This window comes from Aspergillus brunneoviolaceus (genome assembly GCF_003184695.1).
Source record: "Aspergillus brunneoviolaceus CBS 621.78 unplaced genomic scaffold BO95scaffold_16, whole genome shotgun sequence".
In the NCBI taxonomy this organism is placed as follows: Eukaryota; Fungi; Ascomycota; class Eurotiomycetes; order Eurotiales; family Aspergillaceae; genus Aspergillus; species Aspergillus brunneoviolaceus.
In genome coordinates this window covers 449,500-475,109 of record NW_020290746.1, presented here as the reverse complement: position 1 = coordinate 475,109, position 25,610 = coordinate 449,500, and the positions used below count along the sequence as shown (strand labels likewise).

The 25,610-nt window shown below is 53.0% G+C and overlaps 8 protein-coding genes across 8 annotated transcripts; 3 read left to right on the top strand and 5 right to left on the bottom strand.

The window, feature by feature from the left end:
- Window positions 1-953: 953 nt before the first annotated feature.
- Window positions 954-2,654, top strand: BO95DRAFT_62912 (uncharacterized protein). The gene is made up of 6 exons (XM_025592104.1): window positions 954-1,259; window positions 1,319-1,691; window positions 1,770-1,887; window positions 1,945-2,012; window positions 2,104-2,134; window positions 2,215-2,654. Exons 1-6 carry the CDS (start codon window positions 1,092-1,094, stop codon window positions 2,558-2,560), a joined length of 1,104 nt encoding a protein of 367 aa, XP_025444835.1. The 5' UTR covers window positions 954-1,091; the 3' UTR covers window positions 2,561-2,654.
- Window positions 2,655-3,407: 753 nt separating this feature from the next.
- On the bottom strand, window positions 3,408-5,131 carry BO95DRAFT_480377 (amine oxidase flavin-containing superfamily; the record flags this gene model as incomplete). Its single annotated transcript, XM_025590138.1, has 4 exons — window positions 3,408-3,764; window positions 3,838-4,356; window positions 4,414-4,752; window positions 4,910-5,131. The coding sequence occupies 4 exons, from the start codon at window positions 5,129-5,131 to the stop codon at window positions 3,408-3,410; spliced, it is 1,437 nt and encodes a 478-aa protein (XP_025444834.1).
- Window positions 5,132-5,267: 136 nt separating this feature from the next.
- On the bottom strand, window positions 5,268-6,666 carry BO95DRAFT_384444 (EXPERA domain-containing protein). Its single transcript, XM_025583449.1, has 4 exons — window positions 6,393-6,666; window positions 6,155-6,318; window positions 5,856-6,090; window positions 5,268-5,796 (listed from the first exon to the last, which is right to left on the bottom strand). The coding sequence occupies exons 1-4, from the start codon at window positions 6,604-6,606 to the stop codon at window positions 5,714-5,716; spliced, it is 696 nt and encodes a 231-aa protein (XP_025444833.1). The 5' UTR covers window positions 6,607-6,666; the 3' UTR covers window positions 5,268-5,713.
- An 855-nt stretch (window positions 6,667-7,521) lies between these two features.
- BO95DRAFT_461386 (phytoene desaturase) lies at window positions 7,522-10,891 on the top strand (the record flags this gene model as incomplete). The annotated part of the gene is made up of 10 exons (XM_025588818.1): window positions 7,522-7,544; window positions 7,597-7,696; window positions 7,774-7,867; window positions 7,956-8,121; window positions 8,182-8,355; window positions 8,414-8,646; window positions 8,808-9,352; window positions 9,399-9,521; window positions 9,696-10,608; window positions 10,875-10,891. 10 exons carry the CDS (start codon window positions 7,522-7,524, stop codon window positions 10,889-10,891), a joined length of 2,388 nt encoding a protein of 795 aa, XP_025444832.1.
- A 35-nt stretch (window positions 10,892-10,926) lies between these two features.
- Window positions 10,927-14,582, bottom strand: BO95DRAFT_491086 (DUF3176 domain-containing protein; the record flags this gene model as incomplete). Its single annotated transcript, XM_025590635.1, has 6 exons — window positions 10,927-10,974; window positions 11,039-11,101; window positions 11,170-11,771; window positions 12,188-12,251; window positions 12,436-14,073; window positions 14,154-14,582. 6 exons carry the CDS (start codon window positions 14,580-14,582, stop codon window positions 10,927-10,929), a joined length of 2,844 nt encoding a protein of 947 aa, XP_025444831.1.
- A 535-nt stretch (window positions 14,583-15,117) lies between these two features.
- BO95DRAFT_471917 (substrate-binding domain of hmg-CoA reductase) lies at window positions 15,118-18,450 on the bottom strand (the record flags this gene model as incomplete). The annotated part of the gene is given in 14 exon segments (XM_025589620.1): window positions 15,118-15,424; window positions 15,541-15,590; window positions 15,633-15,786; window positions 15,889-15,977; window positions 16,044-16,078; window positions 16,098-16,374; window positions 16,432-16,597; window positions 16,630-16,896; window positions 16,953-17,365; window positions 17,389-17,658; window positions 17,692-17,935; window positions 18,166-18,200; window positions 18,225-18,290; window positions 18,312-18,450. 14 exon segments carry the CDS (start codon window positions 18,390-18,392, stop codon window positions 15,118-15,120), a joined length of 2,454 nt encoding a protein of 817 aa, XP_025444830.1. The 5' UTR covers window positions 18,393-18,450.
- Window positions 18,451-20,664: 2,214 nt separating this feature from the next.
- Window positions 20,665-22,766, bottom strand: BO95DRAFT_491075 (cytochrome P450; the record flags this gene model as incomplete). The annotated part of the gene is made up of 6 exons (XM_025590634.1): window positions 20,665-21,034; window positions 21,108-21,487; window positions 21,586-22,156; window positions 22,224-22,312; window positions 22,362-22,433; window positions 22,511-22,766. The coding sequence occupies 6 exons, from the start codon at window positions 22,764-22,766 to the stop codon at window positions 20,846-20,848; spliced, it is 1,557 nt and encodes a 518-aa protein (XP_025444829.1). The 3' UTR covers window positions 20,665-20,845.
- Window positions 22,767-23,945: 1,179 nt separating this feature from the next.
- BO95DRAFT_491070 (uncharacterized protein) lies at window positions 23,946-25,452 on the top strand (the record flags this gene model as incomplete). Its single annotated transcript, XM_025590633.1, has 1 exon — window positions 23,946-25,452. The coding sequence occupies one exon, from the start codon at window positions 23,946-23,948 to the stop codon at window positions 25,371-25,373; it is 1,428 nt and encodes a 475-aa protein (XP_025444828.1). The 3' UTR covers window positions 25,374-25,452.
- Window positions 25,453-25,610: the final 158 nt, after the last annotated feature.

Sequence of the window (25,610 nt, the reverse complement as noted above, 5' to 3'; positions counted from 1 at the left end):
CTGAGCTCGGGGGCTTAGGGTTAACGGCCCAGCGATTCGACATCCACATTCTTCACCACGTGCGACCACGGCACCGTCGCAGGGATATCGTTGCATTCAATCATGATTGTTGCAGCAGAGGGAGATCAAGAACCTTGAGATTTCTGCAGGACTTCAAGGGATTTTCCACGAGCGAGACAATCTCGGTCCACACTTCGGGATGACAATGGACCACATGGAGGTCAGTACAAGGTCTGTGTGAGGAATATAGTCTGATGCAGCAACCACTGAATTTTGACCAGGAACAAATTTGTGACAGGCCAGACCAAGTACGTCGAATGGACTGAAGAATGCGATTGTCTGATGTCAAACCCAGCGGACCAGGGTATCGGTGATCTGGGAATTCGATACTCGTACGTATGAGTACATCAGGTTGAGGCCTAAGCCCCACCCAAGCCAAGTCAATTGGTCCAAACAGAGATGACAGGATCCACAAATGATTGCGGAGATGCGGAGCCATTTTCCGGGCCGAGGGTCTGAGGGGGTCATTGCGTTGCCGCAAAACAAGAATGCGCCCCCATTCCCACCTGCCTGTAAGGCATGTGCCGCACGGGTCATCATTCAACGAGCACCGATTCCGGGAACATACGGGGCTGCTGCTCTCAGGGGTACTCTGGACGACAACTGCAGACAAACAACACGCGAAAGACCCGACACAATCAAGCCCAAACAGTTTTTTTCGTCCTGCATAATTAGCGCGGCCGGGTTGCGTGATCCCCCTCCCCTCTGCTGCGTAAACCAACCAACCTTGCCCACAAATAGCAATCCTGCACATATCAATTCCTGCATCAAAAGTCGATGCATCAGAAAAAATTAGCACTGACACCTGGCCACAGAAATCGAAGGCACCTGTCCATTTATTTCCCCCCACCAACGCATTTACTCATTAATTTCCTATCAATCGACCCGGGGGGGGGGGCCTTCCTATAAGATATGCCACCATCGCCAGACCTAGGCTATAGCGGTCCCCCCAAAGCCCGCCAACTGCTGCGTCTTCGCTGTTCTTAATCTTTCCGGATGGTCCACGACAACAGTGGCAGCGCCTCCATGCCATGGCGGGTACCACAGCGTACGACCCAGAGAACAAAGGCCCGGCCCTGCTGGCGGTGATGTGGACCCTGACGAGCCTTGCGACCGTGCTGGTCTGCGCGCGCCTGGTGATCCGTACGAAGATTATCCGTGCCTTCGGGCTGGACGACTGGCTGATTGCTTCTTCAATGGTGAGTCCATTATCTCATTTATATCGATGATTCACCCGTTGACCCACTCCCATTCCCAGATCTTAGGGCTATGCAACGTCAGCCTCGCGACCGTCGCCGTGACCCAAGGTCTCGGCAAGCACGCCGCCACGATCGGCCCCTCCGCCGCCGAACGAGCGAACCTGACCATCGATCTCGGCTGGATCTTCGGGATCCTCGCCTTCGCGCTGCCCAAACTAGGCGTGGCCGCCCTGCTGCACCGGATCCTGGTTCCTGGGGTTCGCATGCGGTGTGCGCTCTGGGGGCTGACGGGGATGGTGATGGCCGTCGCGGTGGGGAATATTTTGGTACTATTTACCCAGTGCGATCCGCCGCGCGCGCTGTGGGCGACGGTCGAGGGGGCGCGCTGTCGCAGTTCGAGGGTCATCATCGGGGTTGCCACGTTTAATGGGGGTGAGTCTGCCTCTCCTGTCGCCGATGGCTACTGCAGTTCAGCATTCGCCGGGAGGGCACTCACTAACAACGTTGCAGCATTGTCAGCCTTCACCGACCTCAGCCTGGCGATCTACCCGAGCGTGATCCTGTGGCGATTACAGATGTCCCTGCATAAGAAGCTCGCTTTGTGCGCGGCGTTAGGGCTCGGCGCTATGTTCGTTCATCCCTCCCTTCAATCCCTTGACAATGCAGCCCTAACTGGTCCGGATAGCTCCGCCTGCGCCGCCATCATCAAAACCACGCACCTCGACGCCCTCGGCGACGTTGCTGATTCCACATGTATGCTTGCCCTACCCTGCTCTGCCCTTGTTCCCATACCCCCTCCTCCCCCTCCACCGCAACCCTCACCCCCAACTAACGCTAGAGACAGACGAAAGCTGCCCCCTCGTCCTCTGGACCAAGTACGTCCCCACCTCAGCCCACGCATACCCAATCCAATCATTCCTCGTCCTCCAACCCTGTAAGCTAACCCCAGCAAAAGCGCAGAAGCAAACCTCGTCATCATCGCCTCCTGCATCCCCACCCTCCAGCCCCTCCTGGATTTCATCCTGGGCAAACGCTCCTCCGCCTGCCGATCCTACAGCCTCCCGCGCTCGTACCCGACCCCGGTGCCTTCGTATGGACCCGGATCCGCGAGAAAGGGGCGTCATCAGTTGACGGAAGGGAGTGTGACACGAGCAGACAGCCAGGAGGAGATCTGGTCCGGGGATGAGGAGGTGGAGACGGTGCGGCCGGGGCGCGGGCGGGGACGGGGCAGGAAGTGGGAGATTCATCGGACGGATCAGATTGTGGTCGAGTTTGAGATGGGGGGTGGGCGGGGGCGGTAGGTTGATTGATTGAGAAAAAAAAGTGATGCGCTTGTCTGGGTGGGAGGTTCGAGCAATCGGATGGTGTTTCTGGTGGTTCTGGAGATAGGTCTTCAGGTCGATGAATGGGGTAATTGTTTGCTTGTGTGTGGATCTATCAAGTTTGATTTACGGGGGGTAACAAGATAAGAGCTGTGTACCCAGTAGTCTAGAGCTTATCAAGGGTAGCGGGGATACTTCCTGATCGGGTAAGTAGGTCCCCGCATGCAACCGCGTTCCAGAGGTACGCGCGGTGGCTGCGGGATATGTATGCATGCATGGCATGGGTGCAGTTGATGTGTCGAGTGCCACTCGTACTAGCGCGGTAGCATTCCCCCGCAGGAATCAACTGTGTAGAGACAAGCAATGTTGCTGATACAGATACATTCTTTTGTCCTGGAGATGATGCAATCTATTCAAATAGGATTATACCCCAAGCATGGGCTTAAAGGAATTTACGCTTCGGTTCGAGGTCCCAATTAGGTGAAACATAAGCCAGGAGAGAGGTATGCGGGCCGAAGAGAGACCCGACTGACAATTTTCAAATAAACCATTGCCTTTAAGACCACTTAGACCTGTTTCATACTCACACAGGTCCCGAGACAACAGCCGAGTGTCACCCATGTCTCAAGCTTGGACGAAGCTACTAAACTTATTGATGCTCAGACCTCATGCCCTCAGACATGGACGGGTGTGCATTGACTTGAGCGGTCCATTCCACGCAAACCTTGTTTCTTCCGCCTGAACCCGATCACTGAAACACTTCCCGTAACCCTTACCCCATAACCTACTTCCAATCCACCCTCAAATACCTAGACTCCCCGGTCATTCACGCCAAACTCCCCCGCACCAGCGGCACCAAATAGTCCAGATTGTACGCCCACAGGTAATTCGACAGCTGGTTCCCGAACGCTGCGCCCGTCCAGTACGTCGACCGATGGCCCTGCAGCGCATACTGCCTCTGGATGAACCCGTCCCTCAGGTTCTCGGCGGTGGTCCGCATATCCATCGCCCCGTGGTTCGACCACGCATGGACTTTTATGGTAGTCCCGTTGAAGATTGGAGAGGAAAGCGTCCCCGCGGCGGTTAGCCGGCGGATTCCTTCGTTAGCGAGGGCCTGCGCGGCGGTCTCGCTGAATCCCAGCCAGCCTACGACGATGACTTGCCAGAGGTCTTCGCCGAGGTACTATTTTTTTAATAAGTGATTGGGGTTAGGTTCCTCGAGTTGCAACATGGATGGGATGGGGGGGGGGGCTCACCTCGAAGTAATCGACGAACGGCGGCTCAGGCAGCGCGTAGTCGTTGCCATCGACCGCTGTGGCGGGGAGGTTGTAGATGACGCCGTTGACTGGTAGTGCGGGGTGGGAGATGATTCCCGTGTGAACGACGCTCCATTTGCCCTGGTCGAAGATGCTCTTCTCGGTGGTGTCCAGGTCGAAGGGGGCGGTGTTGGCGGCTGTCGGCTCGATGGCCATTACGAGTCGCTTGGCGCGGATGATGGTGTGGGATTGGGTGCTGTGGTTCTGCACGACCAGCTCAACGCCCCGGTTGTCGGGGTACCGGATGGACTCGATCACCGTGCTGTTCAGCAGGACAGAGTCGCCCAGGATGTCCGCAACCGCGTCGTAGATGTCCTGGTTGCGGTGGGAGGCGGGGACGTATTCCGGGTCTTGACCTAGAAAGGCGGCGGCGGTTTGAGGCCCGAAGGTCTGCATTTGGTAGAGGGTGGGTGCGTCGAGCATGTCGGCTAGACCGGCGCCGATGCCGGACCAGATGAGCTAGCCGGGACGAGGGTTAGGCAGTTTTGAGTGGGGAAAGGCTGGTGGTGGGCTTACGAAGATGGTGGCGTTTAGGTTGTACTTGGCGGCGAAGTCGCGGAAGGGCATTAGCAGGTCCTCAGGGATATCTTCGGGCGCGGGCCACTTGGCGTAGGATGGGAGGAAGAGATTCTGGTATTGACTGGAGACATTGTAGAATGTTTCCAGGGCGGCGAACTTGTCGGTGATGCCGGGGGCGACGTAGCTCACGGGCTTGCCGGTGGTAAAGTCTGCGTAGGTAGTGGTCAGGGTGGTGCTGCCCAGGTCGGGCTCCACGTAGTCGATGCCGAGCCGGTCGAAGAACGCGGTCGTGCCGGTGTAGTTGGTGTATGCCGCTACGCCGTCTGATGCGACATGCTGTCAGAATTGTGTAATTGGATAGTGATCAATGATTGTACTTACAGTCGTAAGTGGTATTAGTGGCGGGATTCGTCCAGCTGTTGACCATTCAGCCCTGTAGGGTGAGAACCACAGTGATTAAAGCATGGCCCATAAATGAAGAGAGGTTTCATACCAGTTGACCTTTTTTTTCGACAACCCTGATTGAGAGACCGGCATCATGGAAGTGGACAGCCGCATTGGCTCCGGAGGCTCCACCACCGACGATCACCACATCCACTGTCTCGACAGTTGCATCGGGGTAACGGGGTTCGAAGGTTGAGTTGGATGCTAGGGATGCAGCACAACATGCTCCAATCGAGGCAAGAGCGACAGAAAGTGAGTTTAAGGGAGACATTCTGAGTGAATCTTCTGGGGCGGGTAGAAGTTCAGCAAGATTTAAACCGGTTGAGTGAAAGCGAGGGACGGGCTTTTATTTCGAGGACTGAGACTAGTGTGAGAACCGACAGCCAACTACTGTGGGAGCGGAATGCCCTGCGCAACCTGAGAAATGAGTTGTGTATAAATGAAACAGTTGGAGACAGTTCACCAATCATTGTCCCAGTATAAATGAGCGCCGAAACATCTATACCCAACTGAGCTACCGTGGCAGAGTAGTAGGGCTGAACTAGAGCCAAGAAAGCTAAGCTATAACGTCTCCACCGCCAAGCCGGTCGACTGGAGCCGGGTTACCCGAGCTCAACAGCTGTCATTGCCGAGCAATTTCAGGGGGGGGACTTCACCACAAGTGAATGAGGGTCTTTGAGCGACTCATATCTACATGAAGAGAGTAATCACGCGAATAATTGTCTATCTTTGCAAGCCAGTATCGCAGAAAGAACATATTGCGAACGATCCTCCTTCTCATCCAAATTATACATCCGGTCATGGCAGAGGCAGACTTCATTCTGCGAAAATGCGTAACCAGCTCTCACATCGGTCAGTTCGACTTGCGCTTCCGATCGAGTTCACTCAGCTTCCTAAAAGCCCGCGTTATTTCCACCGCACTTTGACACGCATAATCTGCGAGACATCAGCAAAACCCCACAGCCCACACCGCAGAATATCAAGACAATACTCACAAGACCCCACAGCAATCCAAATAAAGTTCATGAAAAAGTAATAAAACCAGAAGTAATAACCCTCTGGCCGACAGAACTCCATCCCGTGGTAGTAAAGGTCGAACAGGCTCGTCGCATAGTACAGCACATCGCCGTAGACCTGTCCCAGCGACATGATGAGCTGCAGGGCGTGGCGAGCGGGGTGCTGGGCGGCGATGCAATAGGCGACGAAGAATGCGAGCGGGCCCCAGCAGAACTGCAAGATTTATCAGCTTCTCTGGCTTGCTGCGTGCAGTCTGGATAGGGATGGCAGGACGTACGGCGGTGACGGCCTCCATGGACACAAGGAATGCGTCCGACGTCAGATACCGCGAATCAGAGAGGGAGTACTCCTTCCATAGCTGACCAAAGAGGTCCTGCGAGCTTGCGAGGGATTGATGGTTGATGACGAAGTAGGCTTCGAAGAAGAGGTGGATCGATCCCGCTGCACGGGGGCTTACGTGCTTAGCATGGGGTGTTTGACTGGAAGGTTCGTCGAGGCGAGGATAGGGTACATACTCAGGCACATCCATTTAAATGCAAATTGGTCTGATAGACTCACATTAGGTCGTGCGCGGCGGATGGTGATCAGAGCGACTCCAAGGACGGCAATCCAAAGGATACCAAATTGGGCAATGAGCGAGAAGACAGGGGTTGTGTTGGTTGCATAGTGTGGTAGGTGTATTGTTGAAGGATAGTAATCGTGAGAGACTGGTGCGGTTCGATTGGTCATCTTGCGTAAGCTTGCCTAGCTAAGTCAACACAACTGTAAATCTATTGTACATGACAGTTTAACATATAGAGATTGGCAACAAGGATGGATATCTTGTCTTATAATAATCGATGCACGATCGGTCCGGGCTCGGAGCCCGCGGAGCCCGCGGAGAATGCCAAGAGATTCGGATATCAAGGATACCAGATCAGACCACCAGCTTTGAGTTTATGCCCCTGGGGATCTCAAACTTATTCCGTAGTTAAATGCAAGGCTGCATATACTGAAACAATATACTGAAACAAGCATTAGGCCCTTTTTGGTAGGCAACCATATTCACTCTGACTAGCAAGACGCTGGTCTATTAATAACCTTACAAATGTGTTCCTAGTAAAGCGATTTGTGTAGTCAATTCTTGCTACTTCGAATATTATCTTCGCAGCTCCAACAGCACAAAAGCTCTAATGTTATCAAAAATCCACTGCAAACCTCAAATCATCAACTCATGCTCGTTAATGGAGGTGACGATGATCAATTTTGAGGTCCTATGACTAAAGGTTATATGGACTTAGAAGTTAGGACTAAGTAAGCATGCGCGTGCGTGTAGATATGTGCAATTGATATGTTATCAAAGTCATAGATGCAAGGGGAAGAAAAGACAAACTGGGTGCTTGGCACAACATTTGGTCGGTTGTCGTCAGTTTTATCCGCAAAGATTCAGAAAATCTAGACACACTACTCCCCATTGGGTCAGATGCATCGTGTGCGACCTGTCCAGCTGCCAAGTCTCGTAGACCTTGCTACGTCAAACCTGGTTGCTCTGACGACAAAATCATATATTTAAACAACATCCCACCGGCGTGGTATCATACTTGGGATTTGCGCGGTCGGACTTTTGCCTCAAATCAGTGTAACACGCGCAGAAACACAGACAGAATGGGCTACGACTATGTAATGGTGTAGGTTGAATTTGCTATTCTTTCGTGCGTTATCGTACGCTGACCATGGCAGCCATGTTATCTACAACGTCCCAGTGGCAGTCGGGCTACCCGCTGCCTTCTGGCCCTTCATGACGCGCCTGGACTGGACGCGAATATTCACCATGGCCACGGTACGCTACCTCATAATCTGGCGTCTTTGCTTTCGCAGCTTCTCTCCCCACCCACAAAGTCTGACCATTGTGGGTAGATAGCACTCACAGCCACGGTTCCGTGGGATTCATACCTTGTGCGCCGCCGGATCTGGACTTACCCCCGGGAAGCCGTGACCGGCTACAAATTGTGTTCCATTCCTCTGGAAGAGGTCTTCTTTTTTTGTCATCCAGACATACAGCACTGGTATGCTGTACACCATACTCACCCGTCGATTAGTGTTCCCTGCCTTTGTGCGACCAGCAGGTGGGAAATTCTTCAGCGTGGGAATCCTGGTCCTGGCTTGGGCTGGCGCCATAGGTGTCAAATACCTCCTAGATGGAGGTCGGTACACCTACATGGGGTTGATTCTGGTTTGGGCTTGTCCGTTTCTGCTGGCTCAGTGGTAAGAGTTACTGCCTTTACGGCTAAGACGACACGCTAGATCTGATGCGCGTACATCAAGGGCAATCGCCGGCCACTTCACATTGGCTCTCCCTCGCCGCGAGATTCTTCTGTCAGTAATGCTCCCAACAATGTTTCTATGGACAGTGGACACATTATCAATGCGGCGAGGCACGTGGGTCATCGAGTATGGCACGAAACTGGGCCGGGAGGTATGGAGAAATATGGATATCGAGTATGTGCTAGCAGCTGGGCACTTTGACAGAGAGTCGCGATAATGACCCAGCGCATAGAGAAGCCGTCTTCTTTCTCCTAACAAACTTGCTAATCGTGTTCGGGTTTGCCGCAATCGACTTTACCATAGCCCTAACCGATGGCAAGCTCGCTCAATCCAAGTCGAGTATCCACGACGTTCCTTCCTGCGGGCAAATCTTTCGGAACTTCGTTTTCTCGCCACAGAAACTAGATCCTGACTTTGTGGCTCGCCTGAGCAAGGCAGTTCGATGTTTGGCTACCAGTAGTCAGAGTATGTACATGGGAAGCAGTATGTTCCAGGGACCTCTGCGCATTGATCTCATTTTTTAGGACGAAATCTCGGACCCATATAAACCATGAAACCACCCGCTGACAAGAGCCTAAGATATTATTTCTGTCGGATGGCCGACGACCTGATCGACAACGCTCCAGACCGATTTACAGCAGTGACAGCCATCAACAATTGTAGAACACGGCTAGCCCGTCGGTTCTCACCAGACTGGGAAGAGCAGGGGAAACCTAAGCCTTCGGAGCTGAGTGAAGCGATAGTGGCTCTCCCCGCCTTCCGACTGCGCCTTTCGCCTCTCCAAGGTCTCCTGGAGGGGTTCCGCACCGATACCAAGTTCGACCGCGAGAGCAGTGGTTTCCCAATCGACTCCGAAGAGGATGTAGACCGATATGCCTATCACGTCGCAGGCACCGTGGCCGCCAGCGTGTTGGACCTCGTGTTCCACCACTTCCCCCATCACGCGTCGGGGAACCATGCCACTACGCAGCGAGTGATGATTGCAGCCGGCGAACAAATGGGCCAAGGTCTTCAGTTGGTCAACATCGCGCGCGACATTGACCGGGACGCGCGGATCGAACGGGTCTATCTTCCTACGGCCTGGCTCAAGCACGAGGGCATCACCCCGGCAGACGTGCTGGACAATCTGGGTAGTGCCCCGGTGGAACGGTTGAGGAGACGCCTTCCCCATGTACGGCCGAGCGCAGCACTATTTCACCAACACTAAGACGCGGCAGGCCTGGACCTTTGCCTCGATGTATATGGGCATGAGTCCGTACGAGGCGCCGAGGACATACGCGCTGCTGCAGTACTCGGAGACGGTCGACGGGATCTGGTATCCGCGCGGTGGATTTCAGCGGGTGAGTTGACTTGAGTTGAGTCTTGTCATCACATTCTCGAGACTGTCCATCCTAAGAAGACTTGATGTTCACGCCTTCATGACCTCTTCACGCAGTTAACAACTAAACCTCCCCTGAATATGTGCCTTTCCTCCCATTCACACAAGTCTCAGTCCACTAAGCCAGAGCCAACAGGTCCTCCAAGCGCTCGCCGACATCGGCCACACCCAGGGGGTCGAATACCGGCTACGCAGCCCAGTGACCCGCATTCTCCTCTCCGACGACCAGCACACTGCGCGGGGCGTGCGCCTGGACTCAGGCGAAAAGATCCTGGCCGACGTCGTCATCGTCAACGCGGACCTCGTCTACGCATACAACCACGTCCTCCCGCCCTGCCCGTATGCCGCCGGGCTCACGCAACGCCCGACCTCCTGCAGCAGCATCTCCTTCTTCTGGGCGGTGGACACGCCGCTGCCCCAACTCCGCCCGCACAACATCTTCCTGGCCGAGCACTACCGCGAGAGCTTCGACGCGATCTTTATCCATCACAGCATTCCCGCCGACCCGTCCTTCTACGTCAACCTCCCCAGCCGGATCGATCCCACCGCCGCGCCGGAGGGCATGGAAGCGCTGGTCGTGCTGGTTCCGGTGGGCAGTCTGCGCAGCTCCGGAGAAGGGAGTCACCAGGATCAATGGGCAGAGGAGATCGTCGTCGCAAATACCCGCGAGCTGGTCCTGCGCACCATTGAGTCCCGCACGGGGATCCGGAACCTCAGCGCACACATCCTCCACGAGACGTACGAGACCCCGCTAACGTGGCGGACTAAGTTCAATCTCGATCGCGGCGCGATCCTGGGCCTGTCGCATTCCTTCGGCAATATGTTGAACTTCCGGCCTGCGATGAAGCACGCGAGCATTGATGGGTTGTACTTCGTCGGCGCGAGTACGCATCCTGGGACAGGCGTGCCGATCTGTCTTGCGAGAGCGAAGTTGGTTGCGGAGCTGGTTAAGCGGGATGTCGAGTCTGTGGAGAGCAGTGATAGGGATAGGGCTACAGGGCGGGTTCTCTGGGGTATACTGTTGGAGATGCTTGGTGTTGCTGTCGCGGGTCTGTTTGTGATGCAGCTTGGTTTAGGCGGGGTTGCGAGTAGCTTGGATGACGGTTGGGTCTGGTGGGGTCTGAATGTGGTTCTTCTGTACTTAAATATAATGTAGTGACGGTTTCAATGCTGATTATGCTCGAACCGTGCTGTCAATGAGCTTGAGGTGGTATTGTCGATGCGCAAAAGACGAAGGTTTGAGCCGTGCTCAGACAGGAAATGTATTGTTGAACCAGCCTCATCTAACCGCGGAACCCTAATTCATCTCCTGCAGCCGGCGATGAGCATTGACGTGGATCCTCCCCTTCAGCCAGGAGATAGACTCCTCAACCCCTTCCCGAGTCGCCGTCGAGATGGGACGAAATACCTGCCAGCTGTTAATCGTGTGTATAACCACCAAAAACCATCCGTCGGAGACAGAAAGCAGAGGAATCCCACCCAATCAACACCCAACCCATCCAGACCCAGGCAATCAACCTGCTCCTTTGCAATCCCCACATCCTACACAGATCAAATCCAACAAGCAATTAGCAATCACACGGGCCAGCATACCCAGGAAGGTCACAAACCACGGCACCCCCCTTAAAGTTCACCAGCACCAGCCACGGAATCCCCTTCCTGGCAATGCAGTACGTCTGCATCTCGCCGGACTCCATCCTCCCGTGAACCAGACAGCCAAGCTGGTACCGCAGCTCCTCCAGCGCGATCGCGTGGGCGGAGTTGACCACGATGATCAGGGCGTCTGCGTCCGCGTACCGCGCGGCGAGGGCTGCCCGCCAGCCTAACCTTGCACTCAACCCTACGTCCGCGGCGATGAAGCTTAGTTCGCGGGAGGGGCTGCTGCTCGTCCAGCCCGCGTGGCATCCGGTTACGGTTATTGGGCTGAGGGGGATGTCGCTGAGGTGCTGGAGGAAGGCTCGTTTGCCGGCGTCGGGGAGGCCGAGGATGGCTACTTTGGACATGGAATGTGTGAGGGATGACTGATCGCCAAGCAATGTGCGGACCCGAGTTATCAAGTTGAACATTATGGGGTGTGGCTTAATCTGTCTTGTCAAGGAGAGAGCCGAGAGAGTCTTTGATAATGGCGGGTTGATGAGCCCGGGTTTCTCCGATGCTGTCTCCGATCCCATAAAGAGCCCCCGAGTGGGTGGCCCGAGCTCGATGCGGGGATCTGTTTAATATACAGTAACCTCACGATATAACGAACTAATTGAGACGGCCCGTTTTGTTTGTTATATCGAGATATTCGTTTTATCGAATATATGTAAAAGATCTTTCACGTGATTTAGGCTGCCTCAATGTGTATGCTGACTAAGCATTTTTTTTTTTTAAATCTTCTAAAAAATTCTTAAAAATCCCCCAAAAGTCCCCAAATATGTAATTATACTCAATCGATATAACGAACCTTGTATGTAGAAACAAAATTATTTTACGAACTTCGTTGTAACGAGATATAGCGAATTTTGTATAGTGGAACTCATCCAGCGGTTTTGGAATTCGCTATACGGCAAAAATTCGTTTAATCGGGATTCGTTATAGCATGAGGTTACTGTACATGCGGATGATGAGGATGAATCAGTAGCTTACAAAGAGTGAGTTCTTGGATCTGGTTGACGGCATCGTATGCTCGGGAAATCTTGTTTTTATTCGCCTACTATGAGCATATGCTGACTAAGTCGCAAATGTAGAGACCATGTTTTCTAAAGCTGTTGATAAACCACGAAGAACAACTAAAAGGTTCGACGGCGGAGCAATTGGCCCACAGCTGGTACGGTGTTCCGAGCTTCTCCTCGCAGCATTGTTCTCCCCTCTGCATCCGAATGGCCCAAACGCACGTTCAACTCACCAGCCATCTGTTCCATCTCGCTCGCCATCTCACATGGACCACGCTCAACCACCATATCGCGAGTAAACAGGTTAAGCTCCAGTCCATGAAATAGAAGAGGTAGGACAGAGGACTTCCACAAGCTGGCCCCGTTATGCGAGGTGACGAGCACCGTGGCGCCAAGCAGAACGGTTCCTACCAAAAGCAGCACGGCAGGTAAGATTAACCACAGCCATTGCACAGCAACATAGGTCTTCTGGGTAATGAAAACGCCGTAGATTGGACTACTGGCTTTGGTGCGGGCTAAATTGGACAGCGACGACGCGATCCTGTCCACCACAGTCTCCAACCCGAGATCGTTTGTTCTCATGATGAACGATGAGGATGCAGTGCCCGAATGTTCGAAGCCTGGAGGCTGCTCATCATCCCAGTTTATGCTTCCATCGTTAAATGCACCGGCCACACTGTATCCCTTGGTGATCGTGCCAAACAGCGGGAGTGTACTGTTAATGTATTTCGCATCCACTCCGCAAAACTCAAAGTTGATCGGATCTGTCATGCCAGACCACTCTGACTGTCCGGCTTTGCTCCAATTCGTCATGGGACTTGAGCTGGGTCTCCAGCAGACAGCGCTAACCTGGCCTTTGATATAGAATGAACCGAAGTCTTTGTCAAGGACCTCGACCGACTGAGCTCCGTTGGCCACGGAGAGATTATATTCCCTTGTGCAGATCGACAATGCGCACTCGGTGGCTTTGATTACGCTGAACGGAATCGACAAATTCGATCTCGAGGTGCTGAAGATTCTTGGCAGATGCAACTCCGCATATGCAACCACAATCAAAGGATTTGCTACCCCTGTCGCTGTAGTACGCACGAGTGTCTCAGTTCCGTCATCAGAAATGGCAAGGTTCTGTTCTTGGATATTGGAGACCCAGTACAGATACTGGGGCACTGGCAATTGAAATTTGCCGGGTTTGCGCGATGGTATCTGAATTGAAACATCGAACGGCGTGCCATTTAGCATAGATATGGTGGAAGGTATTGTCTGATGACTGTAATCAGCAACATTGAATGAGGAAATATCCCATCCGGAAAGCACCACCCGGGACGAGTCGACATCTGCACATCTACTGCACATCTCAACCGATCGGTACCGTGGCCATGTGCAATTGCCTGTTGGACATCTCAGGTTAAGTGAGGACGAGTCAGTCCATAATGCACTTTCTACAGCATATGTAATTTCCGTAGTGCTCCATTCTCTTGATAGGAAGAAGCGCGACTGTGCCACCTGGGATGTTGCCGAAATTTCCGGTGTTGGTTCGACTGGGTAGCTAATAATCTGCTGAACAAATGGATCGAACGCTAGAGCTAAGACGACTATAAAGGCACCGACCGTCACGAGTGAATGGCCTCTGTCTCTGAGTAGGATGAGGGCAGAACCCCAGGGTCCACGGCTTGCACTGTTGTACAACTGAATGCAAGACAGCGGCCATTGAGACTGTCGGAGGGAGATCCATTGTAGTTGTCCGATGCATTCTCCCACGGCAAATACCAGCGAGGATTTCGACACAGTGGCAAGAACCGACACGACGGTATTTAGTTGTATTCCACTCGGCAGATTTGGCGACAATTGCCCGTCAAAAGTCTATAGATTGAATCGAAGGTTGATCAGTCTTGGTTTCCGCGATCGTACAAGCTCCACTTATGGCTGCAGCCCAAACTTACCAGCAAGATACAGACAATTGCCGCAAGACATGCGATGCTTAAGCAAACTGCAATTGACTCATATAGCCAGGAGTCGGGTCCTATGATGCCCCACACAGACCGGGTACCGGATATCTCACGCTCGGGCAACGATCCCTTCACCATCTCCTCGTCGGTGAATGATTCAACGGGCGTATATCTCGCTGCTACGGGTTGTAACAGCTGTCTGTACAGATGGTATATTGTCAAAGCAGAGATAATAACAATCAGAACGCCATATGTGACACCAAGCCCGATGCCGGCCTTTGCACTGGTCGATAAAGGTGTGTGTGCGCTGTGGAAGGCGTGTGTCTGGTTGGAGAAGTCTTCCTCGTGCCATCGAACTGACACAGCATATGCAGCGACTATGTCCGGCGAAAGAAATAGATGGGCTGGATTCGTAGTGGTCATTGTGCTTAGTGGAGCGGTGGAAAAGCACCGCTCTATTATTCCGAACGACGGGTCTGGCGAATAGCCTCTGGAGAAACATATATGGTTTAGTGCATGCGGGCCGCTACTCTATCGTGGTCGAATAAAGGTAACATGTCTCGAAACAAACCATCACTGCACAGTGAGCTCTACAGCAGCTGCGGCATAAGGGCCAATACTAAAAGCTGACGCCCTGCCCAGCATTGCGTGTGTTCCGATACCAAATTGCAAGTATCTCAAGACGTTCTTCAAAACGTGATCATCCACAAAAGGCCCCTAGAGAAAGGATAATGCCTAATAGCCTAGTGCCTACCACATCGACTATGCTATACCGCTTGTCTCCACAAGGCTATGACATTAGAGCTCTTAAGAAATTACGCATTGAGTCAGGATACAGGCTCACGCCAGTTCTCTCCCCTCATAATTATCTGAAAGATCTCTGAGTATAACCGACAGTCTAATCTACCGTACCTTCGACACGCAACAACGAAGTCGACGCATCCGTACCCCTACAAAATTAATGTCTTCCTCCATCCTCAAAGTTTTTCTTTCCCGACGCCGCAGCACTAGGATTATACTGCATATGCGCGTTCACCAAGCGGCCCACCGCCAGCGCTGAGCAAGTACTCAAGTCGCCAGCTAGTACCGCAGCAGCAATAATCCGAGCCAAGCAGCAGGCATTCGCGCCCGGGTCGGTGGGATGAACGCCGCGCATCTCCAGTAAATCTAGCATAGCACCCTGCATCTCAACGATTATGCCGCCCCCAATTATCCCAACTTTCATTAAGAACATGAAGACGGCAATATGCAGATTGCTGTTGATACTGGAGTTGTTAGCATTCCCGAACAGCACATATTGCTAAAACAAACGAAAAAAAAGGGGGCGAGAGGATTAAGAGAGAGAAACCAAGCAAGATACCCGAGCAAAAAGGAAACTTACTTCTTCATCGCAGTATTACAACTACTAATTTTTGAATTCTGGGCGGGATTCTGGCCGGTGGCAAGAAACACCATCTAAATAAGATTTATCACATAGATATTAAACCTCCCGATGCTGCCTGCTATTATACTGTTTATAAGATTCTTAGCCGTATTAAGCTTGATTGATATATTAACCTTTATTTTTAGTATTTTTCGAACAGTACATATAGAAATTATTGTTGCTATAATAACCGATTTTCCGCGCCTGGCGATCTAATTTACCGTTGTAAATATCTTGTCCGCATGAAAGTTCCCGAATAAAATAATAATTTATATATTCGGAAAGCCGTGCGTGATTATAATATACAGCATCCTCTCAATCTTTTTTGAAACTATATTTATATTTATTGTGTTGCCGATGGTAGTCCAAAGCCAGATATATGAATATATTCTGGTCTGCGCGACGTTTAGAATTTATAAACAAATAAAGTAGCTAGTAGTGCTAAACATATTTTTAAGTACTATATAACCGGTGAGAAATTTGATCCAGTATGATACTTCAGGGGTATATAAGACTAAAAGATCTTAAATATAGATTTTGTATTATACTATTATACTTGAGTAGTGTTACAGCGCTGTTAATTATATTAATAGTTTTGCAGTCGCAGCTGGCGCTCGCAACCAGTATATCTTCTATTATAGTTATTAGAATCAAATACATCTGTCTATTAATAAGTAGAGGCTCTGTAAGACCCAGCGGGAGTGATGGATAGCCGATCATATTCATATAGTAGGTACCGTGCATGAGCTTGTAGTTGTAGTCACAGTAGGGGAGAAGAGAGTCCCCAATATTCTGGCTGAGGGATTGGGTTAACGGGGTTTGCGAGATGGCAGCGCGCTAAATGCACACGGCAAGGGTGAAGGCTTCGAGTCTGGATGAGCCTGGGGCTATGTTTTCCAGAGTCTTTTCTAGGCTGTAGCCTGCAATCTTGCCGCGGAGGCAGAGAGTAGCTAGTTCCTCATCGGTTAGTGATTCCGCCTGGTCGGATTTGAGCAGAGCTTCCGTCTCTTCTGGGCTGCGGGATTCGTGGTAGAAGGTGCAGCCGACGCGTTGGGTGCGTCGGCAGCATGCCAGCGCGCGGCATGCATCAGGTGGCTGTTGAGGATAAGACTGACGACCAATATGCCGATCAGACACAGTCGAGCCACCGGACTCTCTATTTCTATGAAAACCCCGTCAACCGGTTTCGTTGTCGAGGAGGAAGCATGGAGCGTATATCGAATGGGAGGAAGCACCGTCACGCGCCTCTCAGTGCCTGCCGCGCGGGCCGCCAGGTAGATGTCATTAAGTCCATTGGCGGCCATCTTAAACGGGCTGACAAGGGTCGGCATAAGCGAGGGATTTATTGTTAGCCTCCTAGAATGTAGAACACAAATAGCAAGAGTTGCAGCATGTTGACGAGCACGAAGCCGCCCACCATTATTAATTTCCGGCGCGCCACGTTCGCCGGCTTGACCTTGTATCCAAATATATGGGGGCCACACCGCTCGTCCGCCTGATGGTATGTATCTGGAAACCGGACGCGGGTGATCTCCAGCTTAATGCAGAGAACAGTCGCGTAGAAAGTAAGGAGCAGGACGGCGTCGAAGACCAGTGTCCACGCGGCCAGGAAGCAGCACTGGCCGAACCGGTCGTGGGACCGCAGGGCCGCTCCCAGCGCGAGGGCTCTGATTTCCAGAAGGTATGAGCGGACGATCGACCAGCCTTGTGCATTGATGGCCGTCTGCATGGTGGTAGGGATTGAGCTGAGCTGATTGTTCTGCTGCGGTTCACGAGAAAGGCCCTTGGACGCACAGAGCGCCGCACGGGTGAATCGTAGGGGTTCTCGAAACCCATCGTCAGCACCAAAAAGGGAAGACCCTCTGAGAGCAGCCGTACGTCTATCGGGACACCACAGGCCGTCGTGACCACGAGTCCCAGCACGAAGGCAAATGCCCCGGAGAGAATGACGGAGCTTGCCAGCCAGACACGCGACCCCAGGTGACGCATTGCGCGGAATAGTGAGACTACGGTCATATTAAGAGCCAGATACCCGAGCCTAATGATGACCACATCTACTATCTCGGCGTGCTGGGCCTGGTGCAGGAACAATAGCTATGCGTTGCCGACCCAGCCGCCCAGCGAAAGGGGCTTCCCTTCTCCGCGGGGGCGCTGGATCGCCCACGTTATATCTTCGTCACCCGATGCGACTACTTGTATATCTCCCAGAAACATGCTCAAATGGCTGTAGGGGACCTGATACACCAGAGAAAACTCATCGAAGAAGGAGGTGAATAGATTCGAAGTCGGAGAGATCGGCTCTGCTTGGACGGACCGGGACGAGATAAATGGAGGACTTTTCTCGACGGGAAAACTTGGGAAGTTGAGAGTGACCAGGGCCCAGTGGCGGTCAATCCGTCAAGGAGAATCAAGAAAGGATCAGTCAACACGCGCAAGGTCTATTGAAGCAGCAGTGTCTGCCATACCTGGCTATGATTGTTTGCTGCAGACACGTCGTTCTGCCATCTCCACGAGCTCTTCTCCCCGAGATGGAGACTGTGGCTACCCCCAAAAAACGATCGAACGTCGAAGGGCGCTGCTTACGACGTGTTCGCTGCTTCGAAAGCTCCCTCTGGTACCTAGAGATAAGTTGATGCGGTGACAAGGGCAGTCACGAGCAGAGTGTGAATAGGACGTCGACACGCGTGGCCTACCACTAAGCCCAATACCTGGGTAACACGGTGCTAGACCCAGTCAGACTGGGCTCTGCAGTCACCGATGCCATTGTTCTTGGATTCAGACAGATGAGATGACGAATATTGACATGTCATGTCGTAAATACATGCGCCCAGTGAATGGGGAAGTGGTGTGGGAAGGGGTAGGAGTTGGCAACTCCCCCCAAAAAAGAGAGAGATCAAGGCTCCTGGGAGCTACAACGGACAAATCGACACCACCCCAAGCGATAATCCCAGACCAATAATGTCCTGCACTAAATGTCACTTTTCCTGGTGCCTGAACTTTAGAATGTCCGGCCGGGACAATAAGCACTAATGCGGCTCCGCTTGGTGGAGCCTGCCACCCAGATGCGGCAGACTGAAGGACTACATAGTCAAAGTGGGCCTTATCAGAATATCAATCGACCGTTCACTGTGGCGCAGTTGACATGGTCGGCCCAAGCCGTCAATGTGATTAGGGTCGTCTGCAATCTCTTACCCGGATGCCGCAGGCTCAGTACCCTTTTGGCTGCAGTGGAGGCGATGGTAAATGGTAACTTAGGTGTCTCCTGGCACGTTCAGAACGCCAGCATCATCACACTCCCTGTCTGCCTCCAACAGAGCCAGCTGCTTCTAATGTCGTGTGGCTGGCTAGCGCGGATTTGATGGTTCGAGGCAGCTGCACTTTGTCGAGGCTGAAGTTGAGACGAACTATTTCCACATTCCGTGCTTGGAGCCAGACTCCTCGGTTCTAGCGCATCTCCTCAATGCTCAATGTACTTTTGCTGTGTCGAAGGGAGACAATACGTCTCTGCAGGTAAGATAGGTTCGTCAGCAGCCCCCCTCCCTCTCCCTCCCCCCCGGAACCAAAACAGGCCTTGAGGGATACTCTGGCAAAGGTAGGGGAACTTGATACGATCTCGAGGATTCGTGGTAAAGAGCTAGGGGTAATCATACTCCTTAACATTCTTCCAGCTAGGGCCGTAGCGGATGACTGAATCTCTTGATCAGGCAGCCCCAGACACAGCCGCCATCTCTTTGCACAACCCGGTTCCCCATCGCCAGTCATCTATCTCCATGCTTGCCAGCTCGTCTTGAACATCGCCCTCCATTAAGCATCATGCCCAACAAGGAACAACATATTCCAGCTTGCGAGTGTTCGCGGCTCGCGCCACCGGCGCCTCTGAACCTTGTGTCTCCCCACCCCCTCGCGCAGTCTCTCATTCTCACTCATTGACCACAACCTCTTATACATCCCTAGTAACTGTGCACTAGGGCCTACGGTACTCTTTGTTGTTGCGATCGATGAGATCCTGTGAGATGCTGCTGCGGCTGAATTTCATCTTCGTTTTCTCTCTGGACTTTCAGGCCAGATAGACGGGATAAGGTACCCTAGGAGATGATCCACCCTGCGGATGGAACGTATGGAGGTGGGGGGGTAGAGTCGGGGACCACTCACTGATCCGTGAGGCCTTATCGCGCAGTAAGTTACCGGGTCTATATGGGGCGTCCAGTGGCATGGACCTCGCGGCATTCAGATAGATATTCCGGTCTCGTGGCTGGGTAAATTTGAAAGGGAACAGGACGAAAAAGAGAAGACAAGAAAGATAGCTTTTACGGAGGTTCCTCCGTAGGCTGGGAGGGGAATGGGGATCAGGTTTACAACGACATCAAGGCAACAGGGATGCGATGGCAGTGAATGCCGGAGGATGAGCGAGAGTTCTGAAACAGGGTGAAATAATGGACATCAGATTCCCTGGAATTCCGTTTGGTCGGTTCGAGATCTTGGCCTTACATGTCAGGGGATCTACCGGCTGCGCTTTCTGATCTAAGACCACTTCTCATGGAGCAAGTGTCTTTTGTTTCAGTTAGGGTTCGTTGTATTTAGTTGGCGGGCTATCAGCTCCGAAGGGGGTCCAGACCGGCCTTCATGAACTTACTGACAACATTTTGCAGTTTAAGCTTACACGCCGGACTGCTTGCAGGCCCCGAGATACACGACTACAAGATAGAACATACTATCAGGAGATTCACCTACCACTTCGTACCTCGGCCCTTGGAAGGAACCCTCATAGCCCTAATGAAAGAATGGGTGGAGCTCACGTGATCAAGAGGCCTGGGCGGGGTGGGGGTGGGGGTGGGGACGGTGGGTGGAGTTAGACGAGGCAACAAATAGCCTTCGACCATGACAGTCGAGTCTTGGGCTAGATGATGACTCTTCTATCTGTTCAGCAGTATGATACTTGCGCTAGTAAGGTAGCAGTGGCCACTCTGGGTCCTCTTATTCTACTCAGTCTTATCCGAGAGGTCGAATATGTCGGCCTGGGGAGTACGCAAGCCCCCTCAATAATGGAGATTATTCGAATTCTAGTAATGCACTGGCATCTGTCGAGAGAGTTACCAATAGAATTGAAGATAATAACAGGCTGGTTGTTTCTGATTGAGCATCAAATAGCGCAAGCCAGATAACTAGTGGGACAACTTCACAGCATTAATCTCGATGTGGAGACCTCCTTGCAATCGTTTGCTGTGATTCAAGGAAAAGTCTCACTCTGCTCCAGACACCCCTCTCACGCAACATGCATCCGCACCTTGACCCCATTGGCAATACAATTAGTCAAGGTCAGATTATGCCGGAGAACCTCGTTCGAATCCAAAATCTCCATCCGATCGAACCGCTGCACCAACCGCACCGTCACGTAGCTGGCTTCAGTGAGGGCGAACTGCTGGCCAATACAGATTCTCGGGCCGCCGTTGAACTGAACACGAAGAAGTTTGGTTAGTGGATTGCTGTTTCCAAAATTCTTTATGGGGTAAAAGGGCAGGACATACAGGCAAATACTCCCAGCCAACCTTCCTGCCCTCCCACCGCTCAGGCCGGAAGGCGTCCGCATCCGCGCCCCACAGATCCTTGCGGCGATGCATCACGTACACGCCGTAGTCGCACGTAGACCCCTTGGGGACGAAGACGGGAGATTTCCCGTCCCTGCCGCCGCCGCAAGGGAGCGTGGTGTCCTTGTTGGCATAGCGGGCGTTGAAGGGCACCACCGGGTGCAGGCGCAGGGCTTCGTCGTTCACATACCGTAAGTACTTGCAGTCCTTGAGTTTGGCGAAGGTGATCTCCTGCGGTTGGTCGTAGGGCCCGAAGTCGGCGAGGATGTTGTCGCGTAGTTTTCTGTAGCGCTCGGGATCGCGGGAGAGTTCGTAGAATACTAGGATTGGTGGGTTAGGGATTGGTTCGTAGATTTCATCATCCGAGGGTCCGGAGGAAAGAAAGAGACAGCAGCACTGCTACTTCAGCGATGCTTACCCCAGCCAAGATGCGAGGCGGTTGTGTCCCGGCCCGCCAGCAACAGATTCAGCAGTTGATAGCGCAGCTCCAGCGGGTCCTGCGTTTCCGCCGCCAGGGCCTCGAGGAAGACATACGGCTCGTTTTGGGAGGGCTGCTTCTTCGCGCGGAGACTCTTGGAGAGGGCGAGGCGCACGAAATGGTCGACGAACTCGTGGACCACGCCGCACGCCTGCCGGAATTCCCGCGAGTTGTAGAGCCAGTACTGGTCCATGAACCGGAGGCGGGTGGCGAGCGCCGACTGGGCGGCATCAAACGCGCGCGCGAACTTGGCCTCTTGGCTCTCCTCGCTCTTGTCATTCTCGTCGGTCTGCTGGAGAGACTGCAGCTGGCTGTTGACGGACTCTCCGAAGAGAAATTGGGTGGCCGAGTCCAGCGTCAGGCGGAAGAAATATGGAAGGAGGTCTACCTTCTCAATCCAGCCGTCGGTCGTGATCAATGGCTCCAATGCGCACATCATGTTCTGCATATGGGTCTCCTCCAGGTCCAGGTCGCTTACTTGGTCTCGAGTGAATTGCGGTCGCATGATGGCCTACAATCCGTGAGTATGAGTTACACCGCGGAAGAGGGTGCTGGCCTGGCTTAGCAGAGCAACATACCCGGGAATGTTTCCAGTATGCTCCGTCCGACGTAAAAATGCCATCGCCCAGCATGGGGAAGAAATTGCCCCGTCTTGTAGGTCCAAGATCTGCATGATCAGCATGACAAGTCTAAAAAACCTATGGGTGCATAATCACCGAAGTCATTAAACTGAGTTGCTAAAATTGCTTGGATGTTTCGAGGGTCTGCCGTCCGAAGATTCTTTGAGCCTGTGGTGGCAGCGCATGAGTAACGGCATACACCGCTGAGAGGACAGCTCAACATGAGTATTGTAAGCATTACCTACCAAGAACATTGTAGCGGTAGGTATATGTTCCGAGCTCCTGGAAGCGTTGGAGCACATCGGCGGGGAATTGTTGGGCTCGATCGGCTGCAAGAGAGCGTTGCACACTATCAATTCCGAAGGGCCAGCGGTTTTTTTCGACTGGGGGCTCTTTACAGCCAAGGTCACGGGCTTTTGCCGCGTTGCAGCGGGCAGTGAGAAACGATGAGACCAAGCGGAAGAAAACATAGAGGATGGCGACCCCGGGGAGGGCATTCATTACTGTTCTCAATTCCATTTTAACAGCGATGACAGGTGAGATGGTTCGGTGTAGGCGCTGCAAAGTTTACACCTCAGCGAGGACAGTTTAGAGTGGAAGAGAGAAAAGAGAGGCGCGCGCCAGGGGAGGGGGGGAGGGTAAAGAGAGAGACAGACGGTGGGAATGATCAACAGTGAATGTAGTAAATGCACACTGGATTTGTAATACCCCGCTCCATATGGCCTCAGCTGGGAAATTCATATATTCCAATCAGAAATACTATAGCGGGATGGGTCCTTCCGGGCGGGGCGGCGTTGGCGTGCTTATGCTTGTCAGCCCCAGCGCCGGCCGGGCACTGGATGAAAGTCTTCCATACAGTGGCTATGTGCTCATGGCCCAGGGCGAGGAAAATTCATGATTAATGCTTTTTCTCCAAAGGGGCCCATGCGGGGTTTCTCTCTCGACGCTATCCCTGCTTGCACTCATTCAAAATATTGTAGGCTACTAGGTGGCGTGAAGAAGCGCCAGAGCCAATAAACCTCCTAGTCAAAAAACAAGACCCACCATTAGCTTAAGCTCCGACTTCCAATCACCTAGTGACTGTAATGCTTGAGGTTGTATCCATTCCTGTACGTGACGTAATGTGATGCAGCTCGCGGATGATTGTTGTTTCTAGAAAGTCTCCGTGTCACACTTTATATACAGGCCGTGGGCGACGATGACTGACTTGTGGGCTAGATTCGTGACAGTGGCTTGAGTAGCAGGAGGATGTCGCTGGACATATTACATCTTTAAGGCCGAACAAAATCTCCTACAGTGCATTCTTCAGATGAAGGAGATCACTGCACTATCCGGATGACATTTGGATCGAATTCTTCCCTAGTTTGCTCTGCGCCCGACATGAACACAAACAGCAAAGGGAAGAATATGATTATAGGGCACCTTCACCTTGCATCTTACCGGGGGGGATACCAATTCTTTTCTCGGAATTTGCGTTCAGCATTGAGATGAATTTTCTCTTTCACAGCCAGTGAGTTGCTTCATCGTGGCCAGTTGGCTGTGCCGGCTGAACGGGCGTTCGGGCCCGTGGGGCCGGTTTAGGGGGGGTGGAATCAACGTGTATAAGACGGACACTGCTACTTGACATACCTCCAGCTCAACCTCTCAGGATCATCCTATGTTTCTTCCAGACCATCGATCATGGCTGAGCACGACCATATCGAGCAGCTGACTCCGCTGGACCTGGCAATGCCAAACACCTACATTCGGGTCCTTCTGGCATTCCCCGGCCCCGAAGCAGACTCAACCCTAACCACCCTGCACACTCTCCAAACTGGTCTCGGGCAACTGTCCAAACAAGTCCCCTGGCTGTCAGGACGGGTCTACCCCACCACTGACGACTCCGGCCGACCATCCCTTGAGATCCGCTCGCACGCAGGAGACGCCCAAACGCTGGAAGACAAGGGCACAATCGCCGCATCCTACGCGACTCTGTCTGCGCAGAACATGCCCCCGGAAGCCATCCCAGGGTATGTGTGGCCTGTACCAGCCATGCTTTCGGGGGATATGGAGCATGGCATCTCCGTCTTTGCCGCCAGCGTCTTCCGCTTCATCGACCGCGGCATAGGGCTGTGTATCTGCCTGCATCACCACGCCGTCGACGCCACCGGGTTCACCGATGTCATCCGATTGTGGGCGCAAGCCACCACCACCACCACCACAACCACCGGTGATGCGCTGCCCCCCAATCTTCCTCAGTCCAATCGACAAGCCCAACTCTCTAACGCCCTCACCCCAGCCATCCAAACCCTCATCTCATCCCAGTCCACCAACCCAAATGCCCTCCTCCCCCTCCACCCCGAATTCTCGACAACCCCGCCCTCTCTCCCCGGGGACTTCAAACCCTGCAACTCCCAACTCTTCACCCTGAGCCTCCACCACCTCCGCACCCTCCGCACCCTATGCCAGAAATACACCTCCCAAACCCTCACAATCAACACCCTCCTCGCCGCCCTCCTCTGGACAACAATCACCCGCGTCCGCGCCCAGCGCACCCCAGCCCCCCTCACCCAGAACAGCAACAGCACTCTCACAACAGCCGTCAACGGCCGCAACCGCCTCCCCAACCTCGCACCAGGATACCTGGGAAATCTCGTCCTCTACGCCACAGCCCGGTACCCTGCTCCCGCACTGGCTGCCGCTGATATGGACCCCGTGCGGGAGCTAGCGGGTATCTGCGATTGCATCACGCAGTCCCAGGCTGCGGCGCAGATTGGGGAGCGGTTTATTGCTGAAGTGTGCTGTCTTGTTGGGGGAATGGATTATCGGGGGCTGTATCCCGGGTGGGATATCTTTGGGGGTAGGGATGTGACGGTTACAAGTTGGGCGGGGACGGGGATTTATGAGGTGGGGTTTGGAGGGGGGCTGGGAGGAGTGGGGTTTGTGAGGATGCCGGTTGTGGAGGGGGCGGATGGGGTGGTGATGGTTTTGCCTAGGAGGTGGAGTAAGGGTCAAGAGGTGGTGGAAGAGGCGAAAGAGGAGTCGGTGGAGGTCGTGGTTATGTTGAGGGAGGAGGATATGCGGGCGTTGGAGGGGGATGAGATGTGGGGAGTTGTTTGTGGGTTGTAGGTGCTGTTTGGGGGGCTGATTCGTGGATGGATGGGAATTGTTTGCTCATTTGGAATGTATCTTAGGGCATTGTTATGAGGGTGTAAAGTATAGATTATTCCGGTCTGTGAAATGGGTTCCAGATGTTGCTTGGCAATAAAGGGATTGGCTGGATAGACACAACACTCTGTCTGCACAGTGGCAGAGGCGCTCTAAGATTCAGCATTACACTGGAAAGCACCGAACATAATAACTAGA